The 22,924-nt window shown below is 34.2% G+C and overlaps 1 protein-coding gene across 2 annotated transcripts in view; it reads right to left on the bottom strand.

Annotated features, from left to right (window-relative positions):
- Positions 1-1,853: 1,853 nt before the first annotated feature.
- The window catches only part of Kpna5 (karyopherin subunit alpha 5), a 37,084-nt gene continuing 16,013 nt past the window's right edge, over positions 1,854-22,924 (bottom strand). For both annotated transcript variants that reach the window (XM_069986975.1, XM_069986976.1), the window contains 7 exons: positions 21,656-21,755; positions 16,413-16,576; positions 15,296-15,374; positions 12,135-12,260; positions 10,777-10,904; positions 6,854-7,032; positions 1,854-4,817 (listed from right to left, as the gene is read on the bottom strand). In XM_069986975.1, the coding sequence (XP_069843076.1) occupies positions 4,630-4,817; positions 6,854-7,032; positions 10,777-10,904; positions 12,135-12,260; positions 15,296-15,374; positions 16,413-16,576; positions 21,656-21,755 (964 nt within the window). In that variant the 3' untranslated portion in view covers positions 1,854-4,629. The remainder of the gene's footprint in view (positions 4,818-6,853; positions 7,033-10,776; positions 10,905-12,134; positions 12,261-15,295; positions 15,375-16,412; positions 16,577-21,655; positions 21,756-22,924) is intronic.

Genomic DNA, 22,924 nt, shown 5'->3' with positions numbered 1-22,924 from the left:
AGCCAGCCCGGGCAGGAGAGACCGTGAGACTCCTATCTCCAATAAACCACCAGAAAACCGGAAGTGGCGCTGTAGCTCAAGTGGTAGAGTGCTCGCCTTGAGCTGAAGAGCTGAGGGACAGCGCCCAGGCCCAGAGTTCAAGCCCCACGACCAACAAAAAAAAAAAAAAAAGAATACATCTCAAGTGGGCTTCAATATCATTAGCACTCAGAGAAATACAAATTAAAACCACAATAAATATCAAGTTACAATGGCTTTTTTTGTTGTTAGTTGTGGGGTTTCAACTCAAGGTTTGGGTGCTGTCCTGGAGCTTTTTAACTCAAGGCTAGCACTCTTAACCACTTCGAGCTACAGCACCACTCCCAATTTTCTGGTGGCCAATTAGAGGTAAAAGTCTCAAAGACCTTCCTGCTTGGGGTAGCTCTGAACTGCAATCTTCAGATCTCAACCTCCTTGAGCAACTAGGACTAGGCCAAAATAATAAATGTTGCAGAGGATGTAGGAAAAAAGAAAACAATATACTGTTGGTGGCAATATAAACTATAAATTAGTACTGCCGTGCTGAAGAATATAAAAGCACCTCAAAACATTGAAAATAGATGAATCATAAAGGTCTTGCTTTTTTTGGTTTTTGTCAGTCGTAGGGCTTGATCTCTGGGGGTGGGCTCTGTCTCTCAGCTCTTTAGCTCAAGGCTAGCGCTACTACTTGAGCCACAGTGCCACTTCTGGCTTTTTTTTTTAAATCTTACAATTTAGTCTTTAAATTATAAATTGATGTGGTTGAGGTTAGATCTATAAGATCTACTATCTTAGCCAGGCTCATGTCTGTAATCCTAGCTACCTAGGAGGCTGAGAACTGAGGATCACGGTTCAAAGCCAGCCCGGGCAGGGAAGTCTGTGAGACTCTTATCTCCAATAAACCACTAGAAAACCAGAAGTGGCGCTGTGGCTCAAGCAGTAGAGCACTCGCCTTGAGCTGAAGAGCTGAGGGACAGTGCCTAAGCCCAGAGTTCAAGCCCCATAACCGCCCCCCCCCCCCACAAAAAAAGATCTACTATCTTGTCACTGTTGCTTCTGTTCTCTTCCTTTTCTTCTCTCTTTTTTTTTTTGGTTGCACTGTTCCTCTTTTTTGGATTAACCAAGTATGTTTTATGATTCTGTATATCTCCTTTGTTAGTTTTATATAGATAAAATGCTAACCAATGACAGCCATTTAGTTTTGCTCCCTGTTAGCAAAACACATTCTTAAGTGAAATCAAATGAAATACACATTCATATAAATGCAACTGTAAAATAATATTTTATTATTTTTAATATAGGGCTGTAATATTTTATAATATTGCATAATTCTTGTGTTTAGTTAGGTAACAATATCCTCCCTTTACCTTACTTCCCAATCAAAATGTAAAGAAATACTACCATTTTAGAGCCCTATTATATTGCATCTATCATGTCACATTTCATAAAATAGTAGTACTACAAATTAGAATAAGTTAACCATTTGATCTCAGTTTCACTATTAAGCGAGTAGTACACTAAACTTAGAACAGTACCAAACTTCATTAAGATTTATATTTCCTTTTTCCATTATGCTCCTTCCTATAAGAAAAAGTCAAAGGTAATAAATGCTTCTTTTAGTCCTCCCAATAAATCAATCTTTAACTGCAAACAGGTTTTTATCATTACCAAACACTATTCTTTCTCTGCCAGTAATTTATTCCTGTTTTTTTTGTTTGTGTGTGTTCCAGTGCTACAAGTGAATAAATGACACTAAAACCCAAGTTAGTGACATTTTGAAATAACACATAGTGTTATTTCAACAAAAACAGGCCAATGAATGGAGTGCTCATAAATAAGTAAGCAAGCATAGTTTATAGATTAACTAGAACTTCAAATACCAAATGTAATTAAATGAAATGCACTTTCCAGTATTGTCTTGATATTTACATTAATGCCAATACATTCCTCTTTATAACACATTCTGATTTGATTTGGCAGTTTCTTTCAGATGTATATACCATAAATCTTAGGAAAGTAAATTATTCTTTTCACAAGGGACAATAAAGATTAATAAAACAAATTATGAAGCTGTGTGTGTTTTGTGCTGGTCTTGTGGACTCAGGGTCTTGCTGCTGCTATTCCTGAGCTTTTTTGCTGAAGGCTACATTCTACCATTTGAGTCACAACTCCACTTCTGGCTTTTGTGGTGATTAATTGGAGATAACAGTCTCACAGACTTTTCCACCCCTGTGGAGGAGGGGTGGGTGGAGTTGTTGGCTTCAAACCTTGATCCTGAGATCTCAGCTTCCTGAGTAGCTAGGATTACAGGCATGAGCCACTGACACCCAGCTAAATTTTGGAGCATTTTTAATGGCACACTTGAAAACATTGGTCACATTTTTTATAATTTTTAAAGTATCCCAATTAGTCATAATCTAATAAATCATCACCAGACTTAGACTTTCTCCAGGACCTGTGCATTCAAATCTAATCAAATTAATTATTCAAGTAATAGTAAAACATAAATATTTAAATTTTTGAGACAGGGCCATATTTTAACTTAGAAATACAACACTTGTTAGTGGCAAATTTTGAAACCTTCCTTGGAGACATTCTATGTGTACCTGCATGTGCATACATATACACTAAGTTTTATAAGAACTATGTTTTGAAAGTTTGGGTTCACAGATTTACTATAGTGACTACGGGGTCCTCAAAAGCAGGCACAGCTGGCTAGTTTGTGAATTATGCTGTAATATCAAGTTCAATTGATTACAAAGAATAGAATACCCTGTCACCTGATACTTAGAATGTCCAACACCACAGTATATATCTGATAGCTTCACTATCAATTCAGTAATTTTTAATATCATTACCCTGTTTTTTTAATATATATAATGCAAAAGAAATACTTTTTATACTCAACAATGTAATTCCTACTACAATAAAAAGGACACAGACACAATCCTCTTTTTTTGCAGTATAAAAGGGATTGGCAGATGAAGTCAGCATTATAGACACCACTGAACCTGGATTTTATAGTTGCAGATTTTAAGTGCCTACTCAAAGTTTAACATGGCACATAATTTACACAGCATAATTCTATTTTAAAGTATTCCTATATATACTCTCATATCATGCCTCTGATTTCCAGCAGAAACATAAATGCTATCATAAATGAAATCTTCCTTTACAGAATAAACTATGAGTCATATCAAAATGTTTTAATTCCCATCTAAAACAAGCTGTAAATTAGATTTTAAGAATTCTAGGTATATAATTGGAAATGTAAATAGTCTGCATGTAACTATAAATTAAAAGATTGAGTTGAACAGTACCACATCTACTTAGAAAATTCTACCACGCACAGTACCAGGAGAGTAACAAAGACATACATACATATGTGTAAATATATATATAACTTTTCTATTGAAACCTTTTAGATTTTTATAGTTTGAAGAGGTTTTTGCTGTTAATTCATAAAACAAACACACACATATATATATATAACCAATCTGATACAAATGTAATCTAACATATGATTCATAACAAGCAGCAGTATGGCCCTCTGAGTTATTACCAAAAGAAAACATTTCTAATATAGATTTCTATTAAAGAATCTTTAGCAATTTTCATTAATATCATCACTTACTGAGTCCAAACATTAAATGCTTTTAATAAAATTTAATACACAATAACGTGACTTCTTCAGGATAGTTTTGTCACTCATGTAACTTAAGTTCACATTATACACAGAACAAAATTTTTCAATTACTGCTCTGAAAAAAATCAGAGATATAGGTACAGTATTTTAGGTATGCAGCACTACTTTAGATTCGTGAGAGCGGGCATCTGTCATGATTTTCTTCAAAAGGAAGACTGTAAAAATAATAAAACACTTTCAAAATGGTAGCATATTTGGTGAAAAATAGAAAATATACTAATAGCATTTACATGTTAAAAACACAATTGTTTTGTAGTCTTAATGTGTTCAACATGAAGAACAGCTTCTCTCCTTACAATTGCCACATTTAACAGTTATCAGTACAACTGATTTTTCTGTTTTATAAATTTTGCAGGTTTTCTGTTGTAATCATTTTTTGCAAAGTACAATCTACAGCACAGTGATTTAGAATTAAAGGTAATATTTTCACATTTTAATTCAGCTTTTACAATGCTTCGGAAGCTTTTGTTTTTATTTTTGCTTCAAGGTAAGAGGTAGATTTGGTAGATTGGGCATGTCAGACTACTGCCAAAAACACAATTATTGACAGCTAATCTGTTATTGTGCAGTTTCCAAGAATACTTGAAAAAAATTCAGAACCATTATGTAATACTTCATCAAAATTCTCCTATTCAAGCTTTAGTTAAATAATTGCATAATGTGTTTAATCGTTCACAAAGATATAAAAATCCAAATAACAAAAGGCAGATATAGCCATAACAAAACAAATTACCAAGAAACAAAGAACAAAAACCTATAAGCAAAGGTTGCATCTGAATGGAAACTTGTTTCATTTTGCTTGTAAAAGTGCATCAGATTCATTCTTTTCCTCCATGTTCTGACACTGGCAACATGGAAGAGATCCTAAGCTACCTTTTAGGCATTACTTTTTATGGTCCATCAAGTTAAAGTTGAAAACCTTCCATTGGTGCTTCCTGTTGCTGAAAAACAAATTGTTGCTGGTTTTCATCCACCTGAGGTACAATGCTGGAGTCATCATCTTCTACACCAAAATAATGTTCAATCAGATCAAAAGCTTTCTGGTAAATTTCCTGGTTTTCATGGCTTTGCAGAAACTCAATTTTATCCAGTCCTATTATAGAAACATAATATATAAAAACATAGTATTAGTTTTGATAACATTTAAATCAAAATAATAAATCAACAGCATCCATCCATTCCACTGACAATGGGACTATTTTCAATTAATGTCTACATCAACTGCCAATCTATGCCTTATTCTTTAAGAATGAGAGTCTGGGGAAATAGGATGCAAAGAGGATCACAGTATTTGAGGAATATAGGAACAGGAACACCAACCACGCTGCTAGGACCTCCACAGGTCCTTTCCAAAGTAATTACCTTAAAAAAGAAAGCACAAAAGAAAGTGACAAAACTTCAATGAACACATCAAAAGCTGAGCTGAAGGTTCTTAATAAATGCAAATTATTTGCAAACCCATGACATCTTTTCACTACAATATACTATGTATGGCTAACTGCTACACAACTTATCAAAAATGCAATCTATAAATGAAATGGAGAAACTTCATTCCGATGTGAAAGGCCTAGTGAAAGGCCCTGAGTTCAAACACCAGCACTGCATGAATTAGTCAAGCAATCAATCTACGTATATCTGAGTAATGATAAGGTACTTTTTCATTTAAAAGTAAGTCATTTACAATAAATCATTTATAGAAGAAAGAGTAAGCAAAGTAGTCATATCTATACAATAGAATACCACAAAATAGTAAGAGAATTTGGGACCAAAATAGTAGCTATAGTAAGGAAATATCTTAAATTGGTAATTACTATCCTGTGTTTATATAGTGTTTTCACCAGTAATATATAATGTGAAATAAAGGCAATGCGAATTTTCTGGGCTTCATTTAAAACCCATAGGTAAAAGTTTGACTTATCATAAAATATAAGGAGATTTAATCTAGAAAAGGGAATAGTCAAATAAATAATAGATTTATGCTTAACTAAATTTTATAAGTTAAATACTTTAATAATCTAATCAGAAAAATCTGGTTACTAAAAAGATTAATTTGCATCAAATGACCACCAGTAGCAGCAACTTTGGAAACTTTGAAGACACAGAATTAAACTGAGTACTTATTAAACATGAATGAACAGAATTTGTCAACTAAGTAAGAAAAAGTCCAGGAGCCATATAAGTAAACAAGTACAAACAGTTATTTCAAAAGTTACAGTCAAATATGTAACTGGACAAAGTACAATAAATACTTAATTTGAAGGACAAAATATACTAGCATATGGATAGTACATACTATTCTATAAGAAATAAGCCAAGAAATGCACTTCAACTAACTTGAAAATAATATTTTGCATCTGCTACAACAGCAGCTCAACAATTATGAAGCTATGGACATTTCTACAAAACCAATGACACTCTGAGGTAACGGGCTTCTAGAAAGCAGAATAAAACCTATGGGAAGGTTAAACTCAACCATTCTATTCCTGAAAATGTATATCAAGATACTGATTCAACAGAAAAAACAAATTTATATGTAGAAGGATACTTATTTTGGCATATATAAGGTGGCACACAAACTAATGTAAAACTGTAAGTATATGGCTAAAACTGTTCTCAATGCTCACTCAATATAACACCATGGATCTTGTAAGCATGAATATCATAAAGAAGCTGGGTGCCAGTGGTTCATACCTATAATCCTAGCTACTTAGCCTATACCAGCCTGGGCAAGAAAGTCCGTGAGATTCTCATCTCCAAGTAATTACAGAAAAAAATACGTAAGTGGTGCTGTAGCTCAAGTGGTAGAGTGCTAGCCTTGAGCAAAAGGAACTCAGGGACAGCACCCAGATCAAGTTCAACTCCCAGGACTGGCAAAAAAGAAAAAACATAAAGAAATATATGTTAAATAAAATGTTAATAAAGAGAACATAAAACCAGATATGTACTATAATCAGTCAATATTTCTGCATAAGGACAATCTAAAAATAAAGTTAAATAGTGAAAATACATGGTTAGGAAAAGTTATAGGTAAATTTGCTTTTACAGTAAAAACAATTTATGGCACAAGGGGAAACCACTTGAGACAGGTAATAATTAACTATACTTATACATTTTTAACTGATAGCTTACCATATGCTTCTTCAATGTGAGCACAATATGGGTTAATGCCTACTCCATTCTGCTTAGATTCTTGTTCTCCAAGACGTAATATATTTTCAAGTCCATTTAAAGCCACTTGCACTATTTTGGAGTCCATTACAGTCAAAAGGTCACAAAGCGGTTTAATGCAACCTAAAGCTACCAAATACCTTTAAAGAAATTTAAAAAAGAGAAGTGGGGAAAATAAAAAAAAATTAAGACTTAATAAACACTGTATTTTATTTTATTTTTAAATTTTTTTATTGTAAAGGTACTATACAGAGGGTTACAGTTACATGAGCAAGGTAATGAGTACACTTCCTATTGAGCATTGTTACCCCCTCCATTGTTTTCCCCCTACCGTCCCTTCCCTCCCTACCATCCCCGAGGTTCTTTTCTTTTTTTTTTAATTGTGATTAAGTGATTACATAATTTCCCAAATTTCACAGTATTGTGGAATAATGATGCTCATTTAAAGTCACAAGTTCATTCTAACTTTCCTGGAGCAAAAAATATAAATAACTGTGTACACATATACACCATACATGTGATCAGCAGCATGGGGATATTTAGTAGTGGTTCGACCAGATGAGTGGGAGTTCTTTGTTTCTTAAGTCCTGTTAATTTTTAAACCCTGTATTTTATAATAACAAAAATATTCTTAACAAAGCACACGCAGTTAAGAAAAATATTTCTATAAAAGCTCAAATATTACAAACATCTATATATTTTATGTACACAGGGACCTGAAATCCTATATTCTACATTCCTCTAAAATAACTAGTAATAAACAATTTTATAAATACTGAAAATTATACACACAAGCAAACTTGTACTTGGATTTGTTTCTGCATACCATATCAACACTAAAAATAGTAGATTCCACTTTTGTGTGTGTGTGTGTGTGTGTGTGTGTGTGTGTGTGTTTTGTTTAAGGTGAGGCTTGGGCTGGAAACAATTATAATATTCTTAAACATGCTACATTTAAGAAATGCAAGTGATGTCCAGAAACAAAACAAGTCATCCTGTAAATATTCATAAAAATGTTCATTGAAATATTACATTCATTTCCTAATGCTTCATTCTTTCCTAGTTAGTATGTTTTTCTATTCTGTCTAATGTAAATGAAGTAACTAATCTGTTCACTAGGCAAAAAGTTCATATTAAGCACAAAAGTTAAGAACAGGGTCTGAAATCAGACACCATGGGTCTTAATTTCACTCTTAATTGTATGACCCTAAGTAACTACTAGATATCTGTTTCCCATGTTCAAGTGGGAAAAATAATAGTGTCAATTTTATAAGGCTATGAGAATAGAGTAAAAACATTTAATAAAAATTAACTTTAATAAATGGATGTACCTTCACTGGAGCACATCCTTCCTATATACTGAACCATAATTAAGCAGTAATATTTGTTGAATGAATAACTACCTCAGTTATAAGACATAAAAGTACATGATTGCTGGTACTTAATAACTACAAGTGGAATGTAGGCCAAATATAATCTGAGTTCAAGAAATTCTCACTCTAGCACAAGTGGCTCAGGTCTGTAAATCCTAGCTACTCAGGAAGCTGAGATATAAAGATCACAAATGAAGCTAGCTAGTAGAAAATTCTTATCTCTAATTATCAAAAAGCTAGAAGTGGAACTATGGAAGTGGGAGAACACCAGCCCTGAGCAAAAAAGCCAAAAGACAGTGTCCAGGCCCTGAGTTCAAGCCCTAATACTGGCATTTAAAAAAAGGAAACATTTAAAGCTCTCTTCTCCTGTATGTATAGTTAACAAGATGACAAAAATGGTTAGAAAATCATTTATCCATTAAGACACTTGATCCAAATAATAAGCTTAAAAAATCATACATGGAAAATAAAATTAAGTTGAAAAATAAAAAAATAAATTGAAAAAATATGCATCTAATTGTAGACAAGCAAACATCAACTCAAAGCAAATAAATTAGTATTCAAATACAAGACCGAAGGTATGATATTGTTTCATTACTACTTTATTAATGACACAAATGAAGTAGGAAAAAACTGATAAAAAGCGATGAGGTAATATGGAAAATATAAAACAGAAACAGGTAATATAATATCACTATATATAAGTTCTGAATCTAAGGGAACAAAATAATAGCACAAATGCCAGGAATAGGACAATGACTTGGCTGAATGCAGCGGTATATGCCTGTAATCCCAGCACTTAGGAGGCTGAGGCAAGGCAGTAAGAATACTAGGAACTCAAGGCTAGCTTGGGTTACATGGGAGCGCCTTTGTCAAAAACCAAAACCAAACCAAACCAAACCAAAATCCACAAAATCCTGTGAACTATAAAATACTACTGTAACTTAATTTTTGGTTTATAAGTTGAAGAAATAATTCAAGAACTCAAATACTCATTAGAAAATAATTTCCTAAATAGTCACTTTAAGAAACATAAGAAAGGCTGGAAATATGGCTCAGTGGTAGAGCGTGTGCCTAGCGCGCATGAAGGCCTGGGTTTGATTCCTCAGTACCACACAGAAAAGGCACTGTGGCTCGAATGGTAAAGTGCTAGCTAGCCTTGAGTAAAAGAAGATCAGGGATAGTGTCCCGGCCCTAAGTTCAAGGACTGGCAAAAGAAAAAGAAAAAGAAAGAAACCTAAGAATTCTTGAGTCAGGTGGAGGAATCTTCAAAATAAGATTCTGTAGGAAATCAAACTTTTATTTGAGGCACAAAATGGAACTTGGTTACTGGAGATAAAAAGATAGAAAATACAGTTCAAAAGACTAAGAAATTAATACTGATAAAAAATATGGTTACAAAAATGATTAACAGTGGCAAATTTTACTTGAGAACTCCAGGTATCATTACTATGCTGAACAGTTTAAATGCATAAATTTCACTTATGAAACTAATATTATTGAACTTAAAATAAAGACGCTAGAATCAATAACTCTGTTAAGATCACACAATTTTTACTAAAGTAAAATTTGAAACTAGTCTGATTTAAATGCCCATTTACAACTATCAGTTAAGTTAATAAGAATCTTAAATTATAAAAACAAAAAAACAAAAACTAGTACATATGAAATATAACTAGAATAGGAAAAAAAAATGCCACTAGTTAGCTGGGTCAGTGGCTAATGCCTGTATTCCTACTCAGGAGTAGGATTCAAAGCCAGCACTGGCAACTAAGTCCATGAGACTCTTATTTCCGATTAATCAGAGGAAAGCCAGGAGTGGCACTGTGACTCAAGTGGTGAATCACTAGGCCTTAAGCAAAAGGAGCAGCAAAAGGGATAGTGCAAAAAAACAACAAAAAAAACTCACTGGTATGACAATTAGGAATAGAGAATCATTAAATGTGTACTTCACTTTTACTTTAATTAAATTGATATTCAAATTTATTAGTCACTTTTATGTAATAGTGTTAAGATTTCTATGATTATAATATTTTTTAAAAAATCTGCCAGTCACATTAAGAGTCTGAGATCAGAAGGATTTTGACCAAGGGTAGTCCAGGCAAACAGGAGTTTTGCAGTGCAGGACAGCCTTGGGAAACAACAAAACTTTATCTCAAAAAATCATCTGATATAAAAGGCTATTATCATGGCCTAAGCAGTAGAACACTTGCCTAGCAAGTACCAAGCCCTGAACTTAAACCTCAAATAAAAAAGGAAAACCTTCATGACAGTGTAATTTGAAAATAAACAGTTTCTGTTCAAATTAGCACCATTCTGCAAAAGAGGATGGTGCTAATTATCATTTACATTTTTTTTAATTATGAAAGATTCAGCTAATGTTGCTTCATATTAATACGTGCTTATGTAATTATGGGCATAGAAATGTTAGTTTCATCACTAAATAAGGAGCATGTTTTAATTCAGATCCTGTCATTTACTCTTAAAAAATTGTAAAAACTTAAATCCCACCTTATTTGCTCTGGAGTGCCTCCTGAAGTTGCATTAGTTATAGCCCAAGCTGCTTCTTTTCTGGTGCGAAATTCTGCTTTCTGAAGAATCTCAATCAAAACAGGAAAAATACTTCCATCTATAACAGCCTGAGAGGAGGATGAAAAATGACGTGACACCATTAGTACAAAACATTTTCTAAAACATTACTAAGTAGAGATGTACTGGGTTTTTGTTTTTGTTTTTTTGCCAGTCATGAGGACAGAACTCTGGGCCTGGGCGCTGTCCCTCAGCTCTTTTCAGCTCATGGCTAGCGCTCTACCACTGAAGCCACAGAGCCACTTCCAGCTTTTTCTGCTATGTAGTGCTGAGGAATGGAACCCAGGGCCTCATGCATGAAAGGCAAGCACTCTACTACTAAACCACCTTCCCAGGCCCAAGATGTACTGATTATAAATACTTAAGTATTTCCAAATTGCCATAAACCTGGGTCAGGTTTCTAACAAAATCTTTGAAACTATTTGATCTCTAATCTGCCAACAAATGTACAAATACTTTCTTCTTAAAAGGAAATTACCTTTATTATTTTGTGTATGTCTTGAGATACATAATAGCCCAGGCCAGCCTTAAACTTGGTATGGTCCTATCCTAATATCTGCATGCTAGGATTACTGGTGTGCACCACCACATCTAGCTGGAAATTACTTTCAAAAGAATAAAGATGAGCCAGGCGCCAGTGGCTCACACCTGTAAACCTAGCTACTCAGGAGGCTGAAATCTGAGGATCGCGGTTCAAAGCCAGCCGGGGCAGGAAAGTCCCTAAGACTCTTATCTCCAATTAACCACCAGAAAACTGGAAGTACTGCTGTGGTTCAAGTGGTAGCTGAAGAGCTGAGGGGTAGCGCCCAGGCCCAGTCCCATAACTGACAAAAACAAACCAAAAAAACAAAAGAATAAAGATGATAAGGGTAGGATGTAAGTCTTAAAGATAGTAAAGCACAGGTATATAATTGATACAATGGAGATATTCACCAACCCAAGGAGCTTGATAAGACCCTAATAAATCATTAAAATCTGAAAGAACACCTAACTTACTTAAAACTGAAGAAAAAACATTACTTTCTAAAAACTAACAATTACACTGGGCACCGTTAAACATTTTAATAAGTGTAATTACTATTCCTCACTAGAATACTAAAAGCAATGCCATTATTTTACAGGAGGAAATACTATGCTCTCTGAAATACTTTTCAGGAAGGTTCTTTCAAAATACATCGTTTTTTAGTGATACTAGTACTATTCTCTACAGTCACTGATAAAATGACAGCTTTTGTTCAAAGTAATATTTGTTCTTGTCTCAGATGGGTAAGGTATTTTACCTGAATCTGAGCTCTGTTTCCAGCAGTAATGTTAGAAACAGTCCAACAGGCTTCTTTTCTAATTGACTCCTTTGGGCTACTCAACAAGTGTAAGAGACAGGGTAATGCAGAACAATTCAAAATTACCTAAAACAAGTTAGAAATGGAAACAAAAAGTTTTACAGTAAATAATCTATACAGAAATGTATAATTTCTATTATACAAATATATACATACTTTACTACACACACATATGCAGCAATCCGAAAGCAACCTGACATTTTAAAAAATCCTTAATGGCCAGTGCATGTGTCACACCTGTATCCTAGCTAGTCAGGAGGCTGAACATCTTAAGTATCAAGGTTCAGTCAGCAAGGGCAGGAAAGTCCGTAAGACTCTGATCTCCAATTTACCACCAAAAAGCTACAAGTAGAGCTGTGGCTCAAGTGGTAGAGCACACAAGCTAAGCAACAATGCATAGGCATTGAGTTCAAGCCTTAGGACTGATACACACACACACACACACACACACTCTCTCTCTCTCTCTCTCTCTCTCTCTCTCTCTCTCTCTCCTTGATGAAGGCTGGGTGTATTGCTCAAATAGTAAAATGCTTGAGTAGCATTCTCAAGAATTCTAGTTTCAAGCCAGGTACGGGTAGCTCAAGTTTAGAGCACACAAGCTAAGCAACAATGCATAGGCATTGAGTTCAAGCCTTAGGACACACACACACACACACACACACACACACACACACACACACACACACACACACACACACACACACACACACACACACACACACACACACACACACACACACACACACACACACACACACACACACACACACACACACACTCTCTCTCCCTCCCTCCCTCCCTCCCTCCCTCCCTCCCTCCCTCCTTCTTTGATGAAGGCTGGGTGTATTGCTCAAATAGTAAAATGCTTGAGTAGCATTCTCAAGAATTCTAGTTTCAAGCCAGGTACGGGTAGCTCAAGTTTGTAATCCTACTATTGTGGTTTGAAACTAGCTTAGGTAGGAAAGTCCTTGAGACTAATCTCCAATTAATCACCAAACAAGCTGGAAGTACAGTTGTACTTCAAGTAATAGAGAGCTAATCTTGAGCACATAAGCTCAGGTACAACGCCAAGTCCCAGAGTTCAAGCCCCAGGACCTGTACTTATACACACACACAAAGGAGACGAATGCTAGGTTCAATACTCATAACCACCCCCCAAACACACACACAAAAAGAAGAAACCTTAATGTGCAGAGTAAGTTTTATTACTCTACTTTTCTTAGGTAAAGATCTACTTTATCACTATACAAAGGTCTTTATTCCCTTCTAATTCTTTTTTTTTTTTTCCTGTCAGTCATGGGGCTTGAACTCTGGGCCTGGACACTGTCCTCTCAGCTCTTCAGCTCAAAGTGAGTGCTCTATCACTTGAGCCACAGCATCACTTCTGGTTTTCTGGTGGTTAATTAGAGATATAGAGTCTTACAGACTTTCCTGCCCAGGCTGGCTTTGAACTGCAATCCTCTAACCTCAGCCTCCTGAGTAACTAGGATTACAGATATAAGCCACCAGCACTAGTTCTTCTAATTCTTTATGTTCCTATATTCAAAATGATTTAAATTTTGGTAGAATGTAAAGAGCACTGAAGTAAAAATTAAGTTGAAAATACATAGTATATCTGGAAGAGTATTTTCATTAAATGGGTATTTTGATAGAATAACTATCAGTTACCAGAATCAATTGCTTATTTACTTTGGTGATTAAATAGAATTTAAAAAGTTAAAACAAAAAAAAAAAAATGTAGGCCGAGTGCCGGTGGCTCACACATGTAATCCTCGCTACTCAGGAGCCAGAGATCTGAAGATCTCGGTTCAAAGCCAGACTGGGCAGGAAAGTCCATGAAACTATCTCCAATAAACCACCAGAAACTCAGAAGTGGTTCTGTAGCTCAAGTGGTAGAGCACTAGCCTTGAGCTGAAGAGCTGAGGGACAGCGCTCAGGCCCTGAGTTTAAGACCCATGACTGACAAAAACAAAACAAAACAAAATGTAGGCTAGAACTTAAAAAAAAAAACATACTTTTAAGATGGTAAACACAAGAGAATCCTGACATCACACCTTAATTTGATGTCTCATCTTTCTTTCAAAGACATACACATATACATGTAACTAATTACTAATTCTGGAATTATTTCTTTTCACCCTGCTATTTTTAACCCCATTTGAAACCTATTTACAATCAGTCACCATTTAATGTTTCTGGTTAGGTTTAATGCCTTTTTTTTTTTTTTGCTTCCAGTCCTGGTGCTTGAATTCAGGACCTGAGCACTATTTGTGAGCTTCTTTTTGCTCAAGGCTTGGACTTTACCACTTGAGCCACAACTCCACTTCTAGCTTTTTTGGTGATTAATTGGAGATAATTGTCTTACGGACTTTCATACCTGGGCTGGCTTTTGACTTCAGTCCTTACATGTCTGCTTCTACATTTATCATCACATAAAAACTTTCTATTTAAGTATTTCTCTACTTTTAGCATCTAGTTTTAGTTTTAACTCCTGTATTTCTCTACTTTTAGCATCTAGTTTTAGTTCTAACTCCTTAACAAAATTTAGTATGCTGATCTTCTCCAAAAACTTTTACAACATTTACTGTCTGGTCCACTGATAATTCATATATACATATCAACTAGGTTTATTTGCTTTATTTAAATATTTTCTCCTTAATTAGATATAAATTCCTGAAACAATATTTATCATATACTTTTTTTGGGGGGGTGGTACTGAGGTTTGACTTTAGGGTCTCCTCTTTTCTCAGCCGGCAGTCTCCTACTTGACCTATACCTCCAGCCCTGTTTATTTCATGGATATTTTGGAGACAGAGTCTTTCAGACTTTTCTGCCCCGACTGGCTTCAAACCTTCTGAGTTGCTAGGATTACAGGTGTGAGCTACCAGCACCCAGCTTATCATATATTTCTTTGGGTCTACGATAGTATTTTCCTAAACAGATGTATAAACAGATTACATGTTATCAAAAATATGTTCACTGCCCTGAATGCATAAAACACTGCAGCACTTATTATAAAGTACTGGTTAATATACAACTAAGTGGTATGAAACATAATAAACAAAACATAGCAACTTGTCATATTAAAAGTTTGAACTTACCTGTGTTTGCATATCATCACCAGTCACAATATTACCAACTGCTCTTAATGCAGGTGATACAACTTTATAGTCATTGTGCCTAAAAAATAAAAATTTGACCTCATATACTAAAAAATTTTAATTTCGAGAAAATTACACAGTACCAATCCCTCTATTCTGTTCATTCAGTCATTTCATTCACATTTTACTAATTCCAAGTAATTAAAAAGAAAAAAACGAACTCGAGGCCATGTGCTACACCCAAATAGTTATGTCACTCCTGTCTGTCATAATCAAAACAGTTCTTCAATCTTCCTTTGATTTTCATAATCTCATCATTTTTGAAAATCACAAGCTATTCATTTTATCCAGGTTTTATACACACACACATTCTTCTCATGATATTGAAGCTAAATATTCTGTGAGTATGCATGTCAGTACTCGAGGCCTGTATGTTCTCATTTCCTTTTTTTATTAATATTCTGACACTGTACTACTTCAAACATGCTTGTAGTCAAGCTTTTTTCTGGTTAATTGAAGCTATAATCTCAAAGACTTTTCTGCCTGGGCTGGCTTCAAACCTCAATCCTCCTATCTCAGCCTCCTGAGTAGCTTATAGGCATGAATCACCAGCACCTAGCTTATAGTGTCTTTTAAACCAAGTTTTATTTATACGGAAATGCTATTCTTTTAAAAAGAAAACAGCTAACCAGCCTGTCAAAGACAAACATTATCTTTTATACAAGTGAATACTAAATGATTTTTAGTACATGACCTTTTATACAAAATTATTGCAATGAATAAATCAGTGATTGTGAGAAAATAAACAGTGTTCTGTATTTTACTGTGTCTCATATACCAAGGCATTTATACATACTTGTTGAATTAAATCTTCCTTACTCAGAAGAAAATCATATAAAAATAAACAGATTAATTTACAAACTAATTTGTAAATTATAATAGTTAAATTTGTAAATTAGGAGTTTAAGGTTCAATTAGGATTATAGCTACTCTGTAAAGTGGATGACTGGTAATTTTTTAACTACTCTTTAAGACAGTGACTTCTGAGGAGTTCTTAACTTACTGGGCTAATCTTATTACAAAACTATACAATTATAAAAGCATAAATTATAGTTACATTAAAAGTTCCACCAATCTTCGACACACTCCAGAATCAATGACTGCTTGAATTTTATCATTGGGTCCATCAGAGAGGTAAGAAAGGGCCCAACATACATCTGCTAACACATCTGAGTCACTGCTAAACAATAATCGTGAGAGGACATTTAAGCAAGGTGAAACCTGGAAGGGAAGAAAGAGTTACATTTCAGTTTTTTCTTTATTCAAAACCAGTTTTCCTTAGGCAAATTTGTAAATTCAGCTTAAAACAGTTAATCTTATAAAAATATCCAAGAAATTAAAAGTCTTTCAAAATTATGATCACATATATGAACATGCAACTGATTATAGGTGATACTACTGATTCTTATGTTGAATAAAATATGTGGTGAAGACTTTTCTAAATAATCAAATATATATGTGCTATCTCCTGTCTTTGTTAATATCATATAAATACTCCTCAAAACATATATAAAAACTGTGAGGGGTCTAAATACTTCATGTTTAGTGTTTACTGTAACAAACATGGAATTGTTGACCTAAATAAGCTTTACTTCACTCATTTCATGAACTTTACTAGAAATGAATCTAATCCATTTGTGGAAAAGTTATAGAGAATATAAAAGTAAATGTATTTCTGAAAGATCTTCAAATAGCAGTCATTAATAAACTGTATTCTGTTGTTGTTTTGACAGGTTGTAGTGTAGGCTGGCCTAGAGTTTTTTTTTTCTTTTTCTCCTGTCATTATGAGGACTGAACCTAGGGCCTTGCATAATGCCAGGCAAATGGTGTACCACTAAGCTACTTCCCCTAATCTGGCCTCAAGCTCTCAATCGTCCTGCTTCAGTGCTGCGAATACAGGTATGCATCACCAATCACAAACCAGATATATTTGCTCTTAATGTAATAAAACCTAAATCTTCAAGCAAAATCAAAACTGACCAGGTCTGGTGGTGTACATGTATAATTTTAACACTTAGTAGGGCTGAGATAGGAGAACTGTTAAGTTTGAGGCCAGCCTGGGCTACAGAGGAAGACTGTCTTAAAAATAAAAATAAACAAAAATGAAAACGACAAAATAAAAAATCCAAAAACTAAACACCTAAGCAGATTTGTAATCCCTCTAAGTATAGCTACTTTAATCCTTATTAACATTGACTGATTAGTTGTAGAGGTAAGCAACACCTTTCAAATGTCTTCATTTATAAAATGGGAATAATGTACTAATAAATTTATGAGTGCATATACCATCTAAGAATAATGACTGGCATACAATAACCACTGAAATAATCATCTTTTTTTTTTTTTACTCGCATGAGTGTTCTCTTTTCCTTAAGGTTTTGTCAAGTTAATTTATCCTATAGTGTCCTTCCTCAGATAAGAGCTATAATAGCTCTCCCTCCACAGACCTATGGATGCCTCAAACTGTGGCTAGTAGGGACTTCAATATATTTTGTATTTTTTCTATACCTATGGATAAAAACATTAATGTATTTTTTTCTAACTAAACCCTATCATAGTGTTTGTAACTGTTGTAGATTAGTAAGCAGAATAAGCACATCTAGATCATTCCTCAATAATCATGCCTCCATCCCTGACAAAAATACCTTCTTTAAACAGATATGCATAAATGCAACTTTAAAAACAGATTTCTGAGCTAGAAATCAAAATTAGGTGCCAGGGGCTAGGCCTATAATCCCAGCTTCTCAGACAGCTGAGATCTAAGGATTACTGTTGGAAGCCAGCTCAGGCAGAAATGTCCATAAGGCTCTTCTCTCTGATAAAACTATTCTAGTAAGAAGCTAGAAGTAGAACACACACACACACACACACACACACACACACACACACACACACACACACACACACACACACACACACACACACACACACACACACACACACACACACACACACACACACACACACACACACACACACACACACACACACACACCAGAATAAGCTGATAAGTGCCTTTTTATTGAGTTAAATCAAAAGTAAGCACTACGTTTCTAGAAAAAATATCTAGTCTTACAACTAAAAAAAGAAAACATTTCTGCCCCACTATCTTGTTAGAAACAAGGAAAACAAACACATATAAACTTCATCTTTGTGGAGACAAGCAGACATTAAAATCCTGTCTACAATATATTAAGATGAAAAGTTCCTAAAAAGAAACTGAGGTAGGAGTATACTAATTTACCTTCCAGCAAGTGCCTTAGAAATCAGAGGCTTCAAGCATCACAGAAGGCAGGGGAGACAATGCTAAAAATGAAATACTGAGTAAGGACTTTAGCTCCAAGTCAAGCTTACTATACACGTAGGTGACTAGCATTCTCAAGGCCATAAAAAAATCAAAGTTAATTATAAGGAAAATGGACAACAAAATGTGAAGTACAGTAACTAAGACATGAGGCAGAGAAAGGGTGAAATGCAGCAGATGGGATCTATGAAGATTAAGTAAAAGTGCACCCACAGATTGATGAAAACCTCCTTCCAATGCCCAATTTTAAGATATCCAGAATCTAGGTAAATTTCCCATTCTATAGTAGGTCAGTTAAGAAGGTTCTTGTTGAATTTTGCAGAAATGATCTATTACTTTAAATAAAATACACAGGGGAATTGCATGCTTATGGACAAATGTGGATTATGAAATAGGAACAGGAACCTCTGGCCAATTTCTAAGGAAGAGAAAAATGATGCATGGCTAGCTACTAAGGAGGCTGAGATCTGAGGATCATGGTTCAAAGCCAGCCTAGGCAAGGAAGGTCCCTGAGATTCTTTATCTCCAATTAACCACCAGAAAACCAGAAGTGGTGCTGTGGCTAACATGGTAAAGTGCTGGCCTTGAGCTGAAGAGCTCAGGAATAGCAACCAGGTCCCATGGGCAAAGTCAAAAGCAAGATTTGCTAGACTGAAATAATCCAGATGACATAGATAGTACACACCATGTAACAGCAAGTAGGTAATATAGCTGCTTCCTGAATGTATTACTTTGAAAAACTTCAAATCCATAGCACATTTTCAAAAACACTCAATGCTAAAAACATCTATATACCATTCATACAGTTAACAAATACTCTCTTCCCAAATTCATTCATGTATGTATATGCATACACATATTTTTCCTTTTGAAAACTAGATATATTCACACACATATTTTTCTTATTTTTTAAAAACTAGATCACTTTAAGAATTAGTTACAAACATTATCATGGTTTAGCATACATTTTTTAAGCACAAGGAAATCCCATTTTTTTTTACTACAATATAATTATCACATAATTTAACAGTGACACATTATTATCTAAAGGAAATGTCACCTTCTGATTTTTAAGCTAAAAATTATGATACATAAGCCAGGTGCTGGTGGCTCACGCCTGTTGTAATCCTAGCTACTCAGGAGGCTGAGATCTGAGGATCCCAGTTCAAAGCCAGACTGGGCAGGAAAGTCCATGAAACTCTTATCTCCAGTAAACCACTAGAAAACTGGAAGTGGCGCTGTGGCTCAAGCGGTAGAGTGCTTGCCTTGAGCTGAAGAGCTGAGGGACAGCACTCAGGCCCAGAGTTCAAGCCCCACAAACAATTTAAAAAAAAAATTATGATGAAAAATCTAACCAAAGATTATTTCATGTTATGTATCTTTAATAGGACCTTAAAAATAAGGCTAAAGAAAGTAGTTATATATAGTAAAACTATACTCTTTGTAGGTATGCAATTCAGTATGTCTATTTCAGGAATTTTGTAGGTATGCAATTCAGTATGTCTATTTCAGGAATGTATTTTTACTAGAAATGTAAGTGTAACCATCATCCAATCAAACTACAGATATTTCTATCATTCTGAATAGTTCTCTTCTTGGTAGTCAATTTTCTTTCCTCAGGCATTTCTCAATAATATTTTTATCTAAGTTTGCCTTTTCCAAAATGACTCTGTTATATGAGTGGAATCATGCAAGATGCAGCATTTATGTGTATATTTTCAGTTACATTTATGCCTATGAGGTTAATGCAAGTTATTGCATGGACCAGTTTGTTTCTTCATAGTGAGTTGTATTCTATCATATAAACATACCATCTTATTTATCTACACACCAATTGTGCATATTTGTATTGTTTCCAGTTTTTGGTTCCAATGACTAAAGCTGCAATAAATATTTGCATGTAGGTCTTTTATAGACATACTATTCCCTATCTCTCGGTAAGTATCAGACGTAAGTATGCTGGATATTTCATACAAAGTATCTATGCCATTTTATATTCCCAACTTTACAACCACAGACCTGAATAAAACACCTTACTTTTTTTTTTTTTTTTGGAATAGAAGTAGCTTCAAGTTTCAAAGAACTAAACTAGAATACCTTTAAAGTCAACTACAAAACCCATAATCTTGATTATAATGGTTGTCTCCAGGCAGCAGAATTGGATGGATGAAAGAGTAGAAATCGGTAAATTCTTTGAATTTTTTGAATGTGCAAATACTGTCAAGACAATGAGAAAAATATGTACTAACAAAAAGTACTTTCAACCTCAAGAAAAAAAAAATCTCCCTTATTTGTAATATCTAGTATATGTATGAGTCAAGCGGAAAAGGTCAGATAATGTGATGTCAGGAAAATGAAACCTTAGATGTGTATTTTAATGTTTTTTTCTTTCATGCATGTGTTTCTAACACATTTATAAGATTATCTCTTTGTTGCTTTGTATGTCCCTCCCCCACAGTATAACCCCTGCTTTCACTATATTTGATGTCAGTATAACTTGTGGAGGAGATGGGGAAAAACCAGTTGTTTAAGGATACAGGTGGACCTGTTGCAACAATGAGAAGTACAAGTTGTCATGTCCAAAACAAGCTTTACAACGTTGGTGCGGGGGGGGGGGGGGGGGGGGGAAGAGGGGAAGGGGGGAAGGAGAAGGATTGGGATTGGGGGGGAGGGGGGAGGCTGGGAAGGGATGTGAAGGGTAAACACAGGAGGAGGCTGCAATGCTTGGTAAGAAATGTATGCATTATCCTGCCCATGCAATTGTAACTCCTCTGTACAGTATGTTCACAAATAAAATTAAATTAAATTTAAAAAAAAAAAAAAGAAATGTACTCATTATCTTGCCCATGTAATTGTAACTCCTCTGTACAGTATTTTCACAATAAAAATAAATAAATAAAAAGAAAGAAAAAAAAAGAAAAAGGAAAAAAAATCTTTCATAAAGCAACTTGTTTGGTGGAGACAAACTGTGTAATTAGTATATTTTTTTTGCATACCTTACTGAAGTTTGGAGGAGGGTTTTTGCCTCTACATAAATTTGAGAGGGCCCACACAGCATTTCTGGTTGTTGTGAGTCTGTTTGAATTTCCTAATAATCTGCCAAGGAAAGAAAAATAGAAATAGCTACTTTGCATAACACAGAGACAAAAGTAGTTACACTGATCAGATAAAATAGATAGTATGCAAAAATATTACTTTAAAGAGACAGAAGACATTACATAATGATGAAATTTTAATCTATCATACAGATACATCCCATGTTCACTGATTGAAAGACAAATAGTTAAGGTGTCAATACAATGCAAAACAATATAGACATTCAAAATAGTAATGACCTTTTCTGCAGAATATTATTCAGCTATAAAAAGAATGAATTACTCTATATATAGTACAATATGGATGAAATCTAAAAACAATATACTAAGACAAACAAGCCTGAAACAAAGGTCATATTAGATGATTCATTTATGAAATATTCAGTACAGGCAAATTTCATAAAGACAAAGGGCTAAAATGATGCTAAAATGGTATGTGATATTAGATTTGGATATTAGATTTCTATTTGAGTTAGTGAAAATGTTAAGGAAGTAAACAGAAATGATTGTTGAACAGTATTAGAAATATACTTAATTCTACTTTAAAATAGCTACTTAAGTATTTTATACATAAAAATATTATGAAAATATTCCTATAAATAGCTTTGAGGCTTCCTTATATATATGTGTGTGTATGTATATATACATATATATATAAAATCACTAGAAATAAAATAATTATACTGATTTTGTGTAAAGAGATTGACAACTGTTTTTTCAGGAACTCTTAAAGATTCTTTTTCTGGAGCTATTTAATTCTGCTGATGGAGTATGAAAGCAACTAGATGTTAACTAAGTGAACGGACATGAATGTGTCCCGATGGAGCTTATTTGAAAAGACATGAAACAAACCAGATTTGGCTTAGGAGAATAAACTTTCCTTTTTCTGTGTTACTGGGATAATTATGTAAAGCTTTTCCTTAAAGTTTAGGTACATTGAAGCAATGTGTAGGCAAATCTGACCTACAGTAATAAAAGATTTATATTACTGAGAATCAAATGAATTAGCAACAAAATAAACTTCATTGAAACAAAACTGAATGTTAAGAGAAATTGCTTTATATATATGTGTTTATATATATGTATATATATGTGTGTATATGTGTAGATATATGTATATATACATGTATATACATATATATGTGTGTGTGTGTGTATATATATATATAT

The sequence above is a fragment of the Dipodomys merriami genome, unplaced genomic scaffold, assembly GCF_024711535.1.
Source record: "Dipodomys merriami isolate MVZ:Mamm:240054 unplaced genomic scaffold, mDipMer1.0.p SCAF_335, whole genome shotgun sequence".
NCBI lineage: Eukaryota > Metazoa > Chordata > Mammalia > Rodentia > Heteromyidae > Dipodomys > Dipodomys merriami.
This window is presented reverse-complemented; position numbering and strand designations above follow the sequence as displayed.